This window comes from Lichenostomus cassidix, chromosome 9 (genome assembly GCF_008360975.1).
Source record: "Lichenostomus cassidix isolate B80296 chromosome 9, HeHo_3.0, whole genome shotgun sequence".
NCBI classification, from domain to species: Eukaryota; Metazoa; Chordata; class Aves; order Passeriformes; family Meliphagidae; genus Lichenostomus; species Lichenostomus cassidix.
Genome location: NC_139490.1, coordinates 10,382,563 through 10,395,401, shown reverse-complemented (window position 1 = coordinate 10,395,401; position 12,839 = coordinate 10,382,563). Strand labels below are relative to the sequence as shown.

Here is a 12,839-nt window from a genome sequence, read left to right as displayed (position 1 = left end):
TAAATAATGATATCTAATATGGCTCATTTTATTCATAGTTCTCAAACTGCTCTACAAGGGAAGATAGTGTAATTACTCCCATATTACCTGTGAGAAAACTAAGACACCAGGAGGTCGTAGGATTACTCACCATTAGTCAGCAAGCCATAAATACAACCTTGGACACCCGAGTCCCAGTCTGGTGCTTGCTCTAAAAGGAACTAGTCATTTGGGGTGTTTAGATAGAGAAATTCAGGAAGTCCTTAATTTCTTCGGGTAGAGTATACACTGTACCTCCTACACGAAAAAAACTCCCAAACTTCATTTATCTTCAGGCACCAAATGCTGATGTCCAGGAATGAAAATCAAGAGGCTGCAGAAATGCTGTGACCAACTTTAAGTCACACTCAGAGCTCAGGGTGGAAGTAGAATTCCAACCCAGACTAAAACCTAATCTTTTTTCTTGAATGCTTACAGCAGTTAACCCCTCACAATCCTTTAATTCATGTGCAGATCAACGTATGAGCCCTCAACCATCACAGGGTGTGAGGTGGATAGGGATTTAAGTCACACAGAAGTCAGCAGCTTCAGCTCCAGCAATCCCAATCCACATGCTCGTCCCTGCCTTCTCCAGTTACACCTTGAAGCACATCAAAAGCAATGCTAAACAAACGATTTAAAGTTCGGGAGCATTACTCCTAAATGCCTGAATCTTGGTGTCAGTTGTATTTTTAGGTTTTGGGTGGGGAGGGGGCTCCTTTTCAGATCGCACCGTTAAAACTGGAGGAACTTGGCAGCCCTCCTCCTGCTGGAATTCCCCCTCTCTGCATTGTAACACTGCAGTGATTTGTAGACATCAGTAGCTAATGAAGCTCACAGCTGTGCAAGAGGAGAAGGATGCAGGGTCTGGCAGCACGGGACAAGCGATGTCATCTGGAATTCCCCGACATGAGGAGCACTCCTGTCCCCTGTGCCTGGAGCAGCCACCCTCAGCCAGCAGAGCACACCCTGGAGCAGCTCCTGTGAGCCTTTATCAAAGGTTAGAGACCTTTGGGAATCAACAGGTTCGTTGCTAACACCTAAACAGGGCTGCCAAAATGAAAGCTAAATGGGAGACAGGCGGGTTTTCCACCCCCTTGGAGGAGATTGCAGTTGAATTTCATCGAGCTCTGTGGTACCTCTTTCTGTGTCTACTTCATCAACAAGCAGTCTCTCTTTACACTTTTACTGCAGACTGCATTTTCCTCTGCCTGATGCCATAGTCATGGCCTTAGCTCACATGAGCCCAAAAGAGATTGACTCCCATCGTGGCAGAGGCAGGTTGTGCTGAACACTGCTCACAAGAGTTTATTCTCCTTTCAATTTTGAGCCGAGCTTTCAGGTTTAGCATTTTAAAATTTAGACTTCCAGAAACTTCTTTAAACCTTTCAGATTGTCTTTGCACATAATGCTGCTCCTATGTGTCAGTCCTTGAAAATAACTAAAATAAAAACCAAAAAACTGACAGATGCATGTGTTAGAAAGGATGGATGTAAGGAATAATGAACACCAACACAGAATTCTTTTGAGACAGAATGTAACTCCCACCTATGGTTCAATTTTTTTCCCAGTTCTCACATTTGTTTCCCAGATCTGATGTCTCACAAAAGAAGAAGTGAACAGCAGCACAGGTTATGTGGAGGGGCAGCTGTGAGGAAAGTGGTTGAGTGGCACAGGGAGGTGCATTAGAAAATGAAAGAAGGTGACTGCCAGAAGTGCGAACCCTGATCTCAGAAGTGGCAAAGGAGATGTGGGGAACACATGGAGGAACAGGGAGTGGCAGTGGCAGAGGGCTCTGTGACACTGCTGGTGTCCTACAGCATCTTCAAGGACAGAGCAGGGAGGACTGTTGGCTTCACCTGTTCGCTAGGCAAGGAGTACTTGCATTGGACACAGCCTGTTTCAGCTGTGAGCTGTATGGCATTCAGAGGAAATAAAGCATTTTGTCTCAGGAATGCTGAGTGTTCTGCCAGGGTCTGCTTTAACAGTGCATCCTGATCTCCCTGTGACTTAGATTTGTCTTTTGGACACCTGTGTGTGTGAGATGAATGGAAAGGGGTAGGAAGGGATGGTTCAGCTTCCTGGTTGCAACACTGACCTCTGTTTCAAAGAAAATGAAACTGGCTGCACACATGCTCCTAATTCACCATGCTGCAAAACACAAGGGGGATTTTTCTGCATTCATCATCTCATGTCAGTTAGAGTCATCTTGAGTAAGACTATGCCTGCAGTGAATGCAACATTTGCAGATTTGTGGCAGCCCCTCAAAGCACATCCTATCACTGCAGCCCTGGAGGAACCTAGGGAAGCAGGAACTCAGACACCTCTGCTATTGCATTCTGCTGCACACTGTGAAGAGACCCCTCATCTTTCCTGGAGGAGGAGTGTTAAATGCCCTAAACCAGTTAACCAGATCCTTTCCAGATACTCAGATAACTGCAACATCAGGGAATATTAAAAGAAATAAAGCAACAGCCCCAGAAATAAAAGTAGGCAAAGTAATTTTCAAGAGGTGTCAGTCATGAGAAGAGTACAGGCATTACAGGTCTTCATCACAACTCTTCTCTAGTGATTTTAGATATTTAATAAGGAAAATTGAAAAGTTCTGGAGAAGCAATGTCCAGAAATCTTACCTTCCTGAGGCTCGCTAAATGAAATTCCTCTCTTTTGAGATTTGGTCATCAGTATTTTCCCTGCTATCACAGCATTTACCCAATAAAAATATCTACCCCATTTCATTGCTGTCTATTTTTTACAAGTAGCTTTCAATATTTCCCACAGGAAATGGGAGTGTCTTAATTATTGCCAGGCAAATTTCTGCCACGATGAGTGCAACCAGCATCTCTAAGGTTTCACTGGTGTATCTCCATCACACCAATACAGAGACCACAACACAGAATGAAAAATTACTTTTTTTTATTCCAGATGGTAAAATAATTCAGCCAAGCAGATCAGAGCTTCAGAAAGGCAGTCAGGGTGTCAGAGGCTGGTTCTCATTCTACAAGGCTCTGAAATAGGCCAGAACCAAGACGAAAAAATGTCCATACCTGACAGAAAAGTTCCACTGGCAGCAGGGGTAGAGTGGCGAGGAAAGACCTCAGCTACAGCCACACTGCTGGTCTGGCCAGAGTTCAAGGCCTGGTTTGTGCATTACATGCAGGCATGTTTTTGATGGCCCTAGCTTGAACTCTGGCTGTCTGGAGAGGAAATGATGATGAGTACTGCTAACCCAAAGCCCTCACTTTATGTAGCACAGGCAAGTTAGGCACAGTCTCGGCTCAGCTCCCAGCAGTCCAGTCCACCACCATCTCTTCCTAGAGAGTGTGCAGCCTCAGAGGAAGTGTCAGCTGCAGCCAGTACATCACCAAGAGATCCTGAGAGAAGGCCCAGATCAAGGGTTCATCACGAGCATGGCTGCTCCCCCAAACCAGGGACCTGCTCTGGGTTGGGTAACTACTAGGGAGATCTCTTTGTGTTCCTGGCTGCCCTGCTTGTTAACACAGTAAGTGGAGATGATGTGGTGCAAAGAGCAAAAAGCCTGCAGCCCCGATGGCTCACGATGGGGCTGTAGCCCTGCTCAGAGTTCTGTTCAAAGCCTGGCATGTTGCCTGCAGCCTCTTCCCTGCTTGCACCATATCACTATCAGTACTATTGAGGGCATATGGTCCCCAGGCACACTCTGCCTACAGTGGAAATTCTTTTAAACGTGCTGAAATTTGAACTTTTTTTTGACCTGTGAAGGAGTCAGATCGTGCCTCTGCCAAGGCTGCCCCAACAGCTCCTGGGTTTTTTTGCCCAAGTGCTTAGTGTGCTGCAGCTGCAGCCTCAAGGAAGGCACTGGGCACTCTGCCCTGCACATTGAGCAGCAGGTGCTGAGCTGCTCTTGTCCCATACAGGACAGGCAGTCCCCAAATTTGGCCACTGTGAGGAGGCAGCAGGGAGGGACTGGTGAGAGGACATCCCACATGGGCCATCTCAACGTCTTCCCCCCACCAAGAGGAGGCAAAGCAGGAGAAATCATGCAGCCCATGCTGATTTTCAGCCCTGGGAAACTATGCATAGCAGGGCATTTAGTCATATAAATATAGTGAGAGAAGAGAGGGACTGATGTGGAACATGAAATACATGATTCTTTTTTAGAACAGGAGGGTTCTCAGACTGCCTACTGCAAAAGGCTTGTGACATTTTGTGTTGAGCCAGGTAAGACACTTGACTCCCTAAGGCACCTATTCCTACAAAAGCTGTTTCTGTCTCTAGTTACACAAACTCCTTATGAACTGCTCAGGGGATTTATAAAGTCCCTCTCTCAAGCTTTCTCTCAAAAGTTGAATTTTTTACAAATATCAAATAAATCATCATGATAATACTGCAGATTTATAATGATGTAATGATATAATGATATGATAATACAGAAAGTCCCCAGAACTCTTTAGAAGCAGGAAACTGTAAACAGCAACATCCTGAGTTTCAGTAAATAATTAAAATGCAAAACAGAAACACCAGCAAAGCAGATGTTAGGTGCAGATTCCTGTAATATGAATTTGGTTGAAGCTCCCTAAACTCGTTACCCCCCAGCCAGCCTGTGAAATCTGGTGTGTTTTGGATACTAACCATTATCTCCCATTCCTCACCCTTGCCACCAGTGATACTCAAGCAGGAAAAGGAGGTCTTCTGCTAAATACCATGTGGGCTGCATTTTTCAGCTTGTAGCAACTCTGTGGCAGGGCAGCTATTTCTAAGCCCAAGGGCAGAGAATCCTTCTCTCAAAAATAAGAGCACTTGCAAAAAGCTTTCCGTGTGTCACAAAATAGCTCCAAGACAGGGCAGATGAAGGACAAAGAATTAAGAGCAGATTATAGTCCTGGAAGACAGGAACAAATGAACTGTTTGTCAGGAGCACTGCTGGTGTGTAAGGGAATGCTACCTGGAGCACTCACAGGATCTTTGCTTTTGTAGCTATGCCGGGTGCTAAGAAATTACAGGGTTGGCTCCCTATAATTTTATCAATACATTGCCACACCTAATGTGATTTATGATTTTTGCTTGTGATTATTTTAAAGCTGTAGCTACTGTAGTGCTATGAATATTTAGGGTCTCCCTTTCCATCAAAAACAGGAATGACATTTCCAACCTGTATATTTTAAAATTCACGAATATGAACAATCAAACTTGGAAAATTGTGTAAATAAATTTTGTTGTTTAACATTGAGATTTTTAACCCTGTAATATTTGACTACATAATGCCCATGCCCTAATGCCTAATGCCTACTTAAACTCCCGGGGGAAGGTTTTGCAAGCAGGCTTATTTTTATGTTGTAAAGAACTTGCTGAAGCCCTGATCACTTACTGCAGGGTTTCCCCCTTCTCACTCGGGGAGGTGGCTGTTCTCTTTATAGCTCCATGCACTAACTGAATTCCCCTTGCTTGTATGTGTTGGTATTTATCACATCAGACCACCTGTGGCCTTTAAACACCTGATTGGAAATGACTCAGCAGCAAAATCCTGTGGGGAGATGATCTGCTGCACAGGGGTGATTGTAAACAGGCACCAAAAACTCCCACATAAGCCCTAAGAACAGAGACAGATGTGTTCATGAAGCTATCTGAGCAGATGTTATCTATCATCAGCAGAGCTAGTCAAACAAACCTTATAACAAAAAACTTTCCTTGTGATTATTTTAGTGTTGGCCATGGGCTACAAAATTTTAACATAAACAAAAGTGAAAATTTGTATGGCAGTGTAACCAGTGGCTTCCACCACAATAGCCATGTTCCCAGGAAGGTGTTCACATAAGTCAAACTAGCTTAGAGCCAGGCACCAAACTGAAAGCCAAGTTTCCTTGATTTCTTCCTCATCCAAGACCCATCTTCCTCCCCCATACCTTGTGACCCTTATTTTATAATAAAATAAAACCTTATTTTATAAGGTTTCAGTGCTGCTTTGGACTCGTGTTGAACAGCAGAGGGTTTTCTTTTTCCCAAAATCCTTTGAGCAGCACTAAAAGGACCTCCAAGCAGACAAATATTTTCTGAGAAGCGTATATTACTTTGAAGAGGATAAAGTGCTCTCCTTGTCAGTGACTGTGGAGCAAAGAGGTCCAGCAGGGACAGAATGGATGAGAGCAGCAGGGATTAGCAGACTTCAGGGGCTCTGCCAGGAAGAAAGAGGGTTTAATGTGCAGCTCTTGAGCACTGTTCTGCAAAGATTCTATCTTCTAAACTCATCTTCTGATGAGATTGCAGTACAAGAACAGGACAGTGACCAAAGAACAGACCTCAGAGATGAGGCAAATACCCTCCTCTCCTCACCACCAGCAGCACACATCCCTGGCAAGGTGCTGGAGGCAGCTGAGACATCCCATGCTGGCAGCATGTCCACTGCAGAGCTGCTCTGCAAGGCCCTCCTGCTGAGGAGGCCACTCTGCAGGAGTTGTTTTGGCACATGGAATGCTGTCCCCTTGTGTGCATCTGACTCCATCTGTGGTCCTTCCCCCATGGAATTTTTACCTGGGGTGGCAGCACAGCCATGAAGGTGACCACCACCTCACAAAGGACAATTACAGAAGCACCTCCCCAACTCGCCTCCACCTTTCCTTCCAGCAAGGAGTCAATTTTTCTCCTTCAGAAGTCACCAGCTGCTCTGAGCACAGCACAAGCTGCTCAGAACAATTTGTGGCCCTGAGTCTCTGGAAAGTACCTGCACTATCATTGGCTGTTTCTGCAAATAAATCTATACCAAGTCATGTGTCTTTCTTTACTTGACTTCAGGTCTTTCTGCCAACACAGCAAATTTGGGCTCCCATTGCATACCTGAAGGCAACTGAAATTTATCCATTCTGTCATAGCAGGAGTTCAATTATTCCTCAGCAAAGCATAGTATGAGGAAAAAGTGTGCAGTTGCCCAAATGCAAGGATTCTGCAGAGCCTGCCTGTGGGATGAGATGCTCCTGGAGGACATGACCCTATGACAGCTTAAGCAAATCTCTGTCACAGTGTCACCCAGCTGATACCCAAGTGAAAGGAGAGCTGATTACTCCAGCATTGATTGATGTCCATGAGGGGACACAGCACTCAGCTGCCTGTAGGCAGCACGCTGTGCCTGGATGTGTCCCTCCCAGCCCAGGGAGAGCAGCCTGCAGTCTCAGAGTCTGTGAGCAGTGATGAGCACGGGGTACAGGGAGTTTCCCCCTTCGTTCTGCATTGCAAACATTAACCTTGGCCAGACTCTGGTCTCATAATTGCATTTGGTTCACCAGCCCTGTCTGATACATGTGGGAACCAATAAGGGAAGGTGAAGTGACACATGCAATGCTCCTGATGAAAGATCTCTTTGAACCCAGGAGCTCTGGCTGGCTGGAACTAGACCCTGCTCACCAAAATCCATCCACATACAGCACCCCATAGATGATCCTTCCATGGCCCATACACACCTCTCCTTTCCAACTAATTTCTAATACCCTCCTCAACTAATTTCTGACAGTTTTCCTCATTGTCTTCTGAAAAATCGATTATTTTTCTACATACCTGGCTGGGAGGTTTTGTTTGATTTTTTGGTTTGTGGCAACCTCCTCAAAACCCAGGACTACATCTGAGAAACCAGGTTTCCAGAACAGATGCTGCAGAGACCAGGGGATTTCAGAGTTGTCCCTCTGTTATTAGTGAGAATTGAGAGGCTGAACTTTTATCACGTTGTGCTGAGAACACAAAGCGAGAAATGAAAGGAGAAAGAGCAGCTTGTGTGAGAGCCTTTCATTCAAAAGGGAGGAGTGAGCCACAGTGAACACCTTCAACACAGCAACCATGTGAAATCCTGAGGCCACCAATTAGCCTCGGCATGGGGAGAGGGAGGAGCGGAGAAGGCAGAACTACAGTCCAGTGCACCAGCAGGTGCATTCCCAACAGCCCCCAGAGAAGAGAGCTCCTGGGTAAAACACAGCCTAATGACCATTATTTCCAAAAACACAAGTAACTTATCTGTAAACATCACTCCCCCAACCAGGCATTAGCTGAAAAAAAAGCAGCTTTGGGGGGAGATGCTAATTACATAGCTCTCAACAGCTGGACTTTGATCATAATTACAGTGCCTTCTTCATCTTGCATTAGTGGCTTTCAGCTGCAGCTAGGTGGGCACTTGTTGGAAGGTGGAAATCCCGCCTGTTTGAGATAATCAGTTCCTTTTATGACTCAGAGCTGAGCTGGGTTTTCTGCAGCGCAGGATGAGCTCCCACATCACCATCCAGGCCATAATTCACGGGGGTCAGTGGTCTGCACTTCAGTGCAGGTGCTTCTTTCGTTATAGTAACACTCCCTGAGCCCCAGCAGCCAGAGCACTGAGGGTGCATATTCCTGATCTCAAGTATTTCCCTTTACGGGGAAAGTAGAAGGAGAAAGATTTTGTGGTCTGCTGAATTTTAGCATCACTTAGCCCCTTCTGTTTAAGAAGAAGAAAGATGGGCAGACTCAGGATACATCTGTCCAAACAACCTCTCTTCAGTCACAAGCTGCATTTGCATCCTTCACTTCTGCATAAGGATGTACAGCCCCATCAGCACCCACTGTCCCTCTGCCCCTCCCTCAGCTGGGCTACGGCTCCAGCACTGCACTCAACACCCACAGCAATGAGTGAAGGAGGAGGCTGCTGCCCTGTGCCCCATCTGAGTTCTCTGACTTTTTGTGATGCTTTGCTTTGATACTCACACTTACAAAGAATTTAATAGCCTAAATGAGGGAGCTGGGCTGTTGAGACAGAGGCTGGAGTGGCCTAAACAATCACACAGGGCACAGAGTTCGGGCACTCAGCTATTTTTCCTCATCTGTGGCACTGAATTACTGTGTTGTTTGGATATATCATTTCCCAGTGGCCTTTGAAATGACAGGCATGAAGCATATGAGCATCATAATGGCACATTAGCTAATGCTCCTCGGTGTGATCTGTGTTCACCTTTTGACAGAGGAGATGCTTTAGTTGCCTCCCACGTGTCCTGCCTCAGTTTGGACACCCCCAAACTGAGGAGATAAATAGGTGAAGCAACAGCAGAGGGTAAATCAAAGCCACAAATCTTAGAGTTAACTGGGATTTATAACTGCTTCTCCCTGCTCACTGAGCTACAGGGAAATCTGTGTGACATGCATATGCTCCCACCAGTTTAACAGGGTTAAAAACACCTTTCACTATTGGTTTTTTGCCAGCATGCCTCAGCTCAACGTTATCAGTTTGCTGGTTAAATAATTACTAGATGTGTCTTTAAGGTTTCAAAGAAGCACACTGGTATTAGGAAAATAAAGTATTTTGACCACATCAAAGCAGAAGTGTTTCAAACTGTGTGTAAAATAAATGCAATTCTGAAATTACTGAACTTTTCTAGAGCAGTCAGAGAAATGTCACCTAACACATTAGGAAAATGCAGCCAATGGAGCTTAAAGCTGAAAAACATCTGTTTCAGACTGAGAAAAGTATCTTTGGGACCAGCTTTGAGCTGCTTTTGACCTGTGTCAGAGCACGGTCACTAATAATTGAACAAATGCCACTCTTGGCTCATGTAAACAGACATGCATAACAGCTGAGACATGTTGTTACTCCAAGCTACATCTCAAACAGGTTTTATGACTGAGGGGTGTCACTAACTCTATCTGTCCTGAGGTTTCCCACACTGCAATGGTCACTTAAAAACTCATCATGCTGCTAAGGCATGTGGTGAGAAGCAGCATTTCTGCTGAAAGGCCTGACTTGCTGGATGAGGCAGATTTGAAGGGGTGAAAAGGCTTATTTAAAAAGTTCTACCAAATACAGCCAACGGATTAGTTTTCTCTTTAATTCATGCTCCAGATAATTTTTTTGCCTGAGCCACAGCACCAATATTCTGAACCTGTTATTTGACATGAGGTGGGATACAGCTGGCAGGAGTTCACAGGCTGGGAGGCTGTTCCAGAGCTCAGGTGCATTCCAGAGCTCAGGTACACTTCGCAGTGCATCTTCTGCATCTTCACTCTTCCAATGTCAGGTTTTTGGGGGTTTTTCCTTTTTTTCCTTTTTCTTCATTTTCAATTTTGGAATTTTCCTGGCTGGGGCTTCCAGCCATAGAAATGTTAATCTGCTGAAGTCTCCCCTGCTGCCAGCCTGAATCCACCTTGCTGGATGGGCACTGTTCTTGTCCCACTCTTCTCTGGCCACAGGCACATCCCTGCTGGGTTCAGCAGGGCAGGCTGGATTTGCAAGAGATCCGAGCGTGGCTGCATGTGCCTGGCCAGCCCTGGGGCTGGTGTTGTGGAAGGTCTCGCTGGGGAATCCAATACCCCCCGGCTCCGTTCCATCTTCCTGTGCCGCGGTAGCACAGCCAAGGACCGTGCGCTATTTCCCAGCCTCTCCTTTCCCTCTGCTGGCCCCAAGCACTGCCCCTCCTCGCTGCCAGGTCTCTGCTCTCCTCCCCAGGACCTTCACACAGCAGCAGCACCCGGATTAAGGGGGATAAAAGCCCCCACTGACGTTGTGACAAATAATGGTAGTGGGGAAAAAAACCAAACCAAATCAGACATCACAAAGCTGCCTGCAATGCCACAGGCTGGGTGATGGTGGCCAAGCCCTTTCTCCAACACAGAGCTCTGCAGCCTTTCCCAGCCCTATGCAGAGGATGCAGAGTTAAAAGTTAACTCTTCCAGGGATTGAATGCCTTCCTGAGACATCAGCCAGGGCTTTTACAAAACACAGACAGAAACCAGTCTTAAAGGAGCTAAACAAGTGACTGTGCCCAGAGGATTTCACCTCTCCAAACTTTACGACTGGAAAAATACCATCTACATGTCATTTGCATGCTTAAATATAGTATCTTCTATTGGGAGAAACAAACAAACCGACAATGTGATACTGTGACACCTCGTGTGGACATGCTCTTTTATCTGCTGGAAAGTTATAAAACTCGGCGTAACAACAAAGCTAAAATAAGAGTGGTTGTCAGGCTGTGACGCTGGCTGTTAGACAGAAGGAAAAAATATTCCTGGAAAATTGGTCTCTCTTAGAAGGCAGTTTTTTCTTCTCTGAATCTTTTAAATTAATTATTTGTCCTTTAAATCCCAAAATCTCAGGGCTTAGTAGGTCAGCTCATATTATTCCCAGGAAGTTTCTTCATTTAAAGAAACAAACAAACACACCACAGAAAGCTAAAGCCATTCCTCTGCTACCCAAAGCACCACACAACCTTCTGCTCCAAAACACAAGGGAAAGATACTATCAGCTTTCGTGTTATTTATCATATATTTTTTTCCCCTCTAATGCCAAAGAGGAAAAGGGGATATCTTAAACGGATGCCTACAATTAAACAGTAACCTGTTAGAAAGCCAAAAATAATAATAAGCTCCACTGAGCGTGAAGAGAGCGGCACATTTTTTCCGCGTGCAGCCCAGCTGCCACCGGCCGATAGCAGGAAAGTTAACAATTACACAAGAGCCTCCGATCAAACCTGCGATAGCACAGTTACGTCACGCTCAGACTCACCGCTGGATGCAGGGATCAGGGTAGTACTGCAAGGTGGTGAAAGGTGCTGCTTCAAAATTCATTTCCTTTGAGCCCCTCCTTGGGGACAAACCAAAATAAAATAAATAAATAGATATAAAGCCAGCAGGCTAAAAGCAATAAGGTCAAGTGGTACACGAGGTACAACTTTAGAGATTTATTTTACACTTGCGGATGGGTGGGATCTCCTGGGGACTTGGCCAATGGGATTCCTGCAGTCACCCGAGCATCACCACCACTCCCTCCTCGCCAGCTGGGCATCTTCTGCACAGATATTTTCCCCTCCTCTCAACATCCTTAATAAACTTTGGTGTACGCTGGCCACACTTGTTGTTGGGAGCTCATCTGGGGCTTCTCTGAACTTCTGATCTCTCCGGTCATTGGTTGCCTTCCCGCCTGACTTCACAGTTTAATTTTGGCAGCTCTTGCAATTTTACAAACTGCTGTGGCCGCTGGTCATCCTCGTCTCCAGATGGCTGGAGTTTCCTCTGCTGGGTGCAGTGCCCATGCTGAATTTCATTGCACTTTAAAAGCTTTCCTTGTCTGCTCTGGGGTTAGTACCTGCATACAGTTGCCTGGGGAATTTTTCAGTCTCTCTCACACCCCAGTTCAACCTGCCGGTTGTGATCACAGTTTCAAAAGCTGAATGACAAAATAGGGGGAATTTCCTCAACTAAAATCAGCTCTGACCTTTTGCTCCTCTGCCTCGCCTTCCTGCCCTCCTCCCTGCAAGAAAACTATCAAATATATTTGTTAATGTTTCCCTTTATAGCTACTCACCATTTTTTCCAAAACAATTGAGATGATACAGGAATCTTGTATTGTTCTGGATATCTGTAAATAATATACACATTTTCCACATTAAAAAACCCCAATATTTTCAATTATCCGGGCGAGAAAGTAAAAGTAAGAAAATAGAAATCACATCTTTTTCATACACTAAAGCCTAGAGAAACAAGACTGAAGTCCACCAAAACAAACTACCAAAGACGAAAAAGAGATCTGATTTTCCTGAAGGAACATGAAAGCAAGAAAGGATGGCTTTAATTCTCTCCTCACCACCTCTCCTTTTTTGTTCCTCTCTTTTGAGTCACACAGATAATCATTCAGGAAAGCAACCTGTTTTGTCCCCCTGTTTTTTCCCCCTCCATGATTTATCCAAATAGTACAGGCTGTAAACCTATCCTGGTTTTGTGGGTTTGGAGAATGAATGAAATATGAATCAGGAGCTAAATTAAAATGGATTCCAGCAGGAAAAAAATAGCACCCACATATCTGTGCACCAGAGGATTGCGTCTTCAAGCAGACCTATATG

At 45.3% G+C, this 12,839-nt stretch overlaps 1 protein-coding gene across 4 annotated transcripts in view; it reads right to left on the bottom strand.

Moving 5' to 3' along the window:
• The window catches only part of TP63 (tumor protein p63), a 100,107-nt gene extending 87,760 nt beyond the window's left edge, over positions 1 to 12,347 (bottom strand). For 2 of the 4 annotated variants that reach the window (XM_085069380.1, XM_085069388.1), the window contains exon 1: positions 11,507 to 11,839. In XM_085069380.1, the coding sequence (XP_084925506.1) occupies positions 11,507 to 11,568 (62 nt within the window). In that variant the 5' untranslated portion in view covers positions 11,569 to 11,839. Of the gene's footprint in view, positions 1 to 11,506; positions 11,841 to 12,304 lie in introns of those variants that run through there. The other 2 variants (XM_085069381.1, XM_085069382.1) reach the window with 2 other exon arrangements.
• Positions 12,348 to 12,839: the final 492 nt, after the last annotated feature.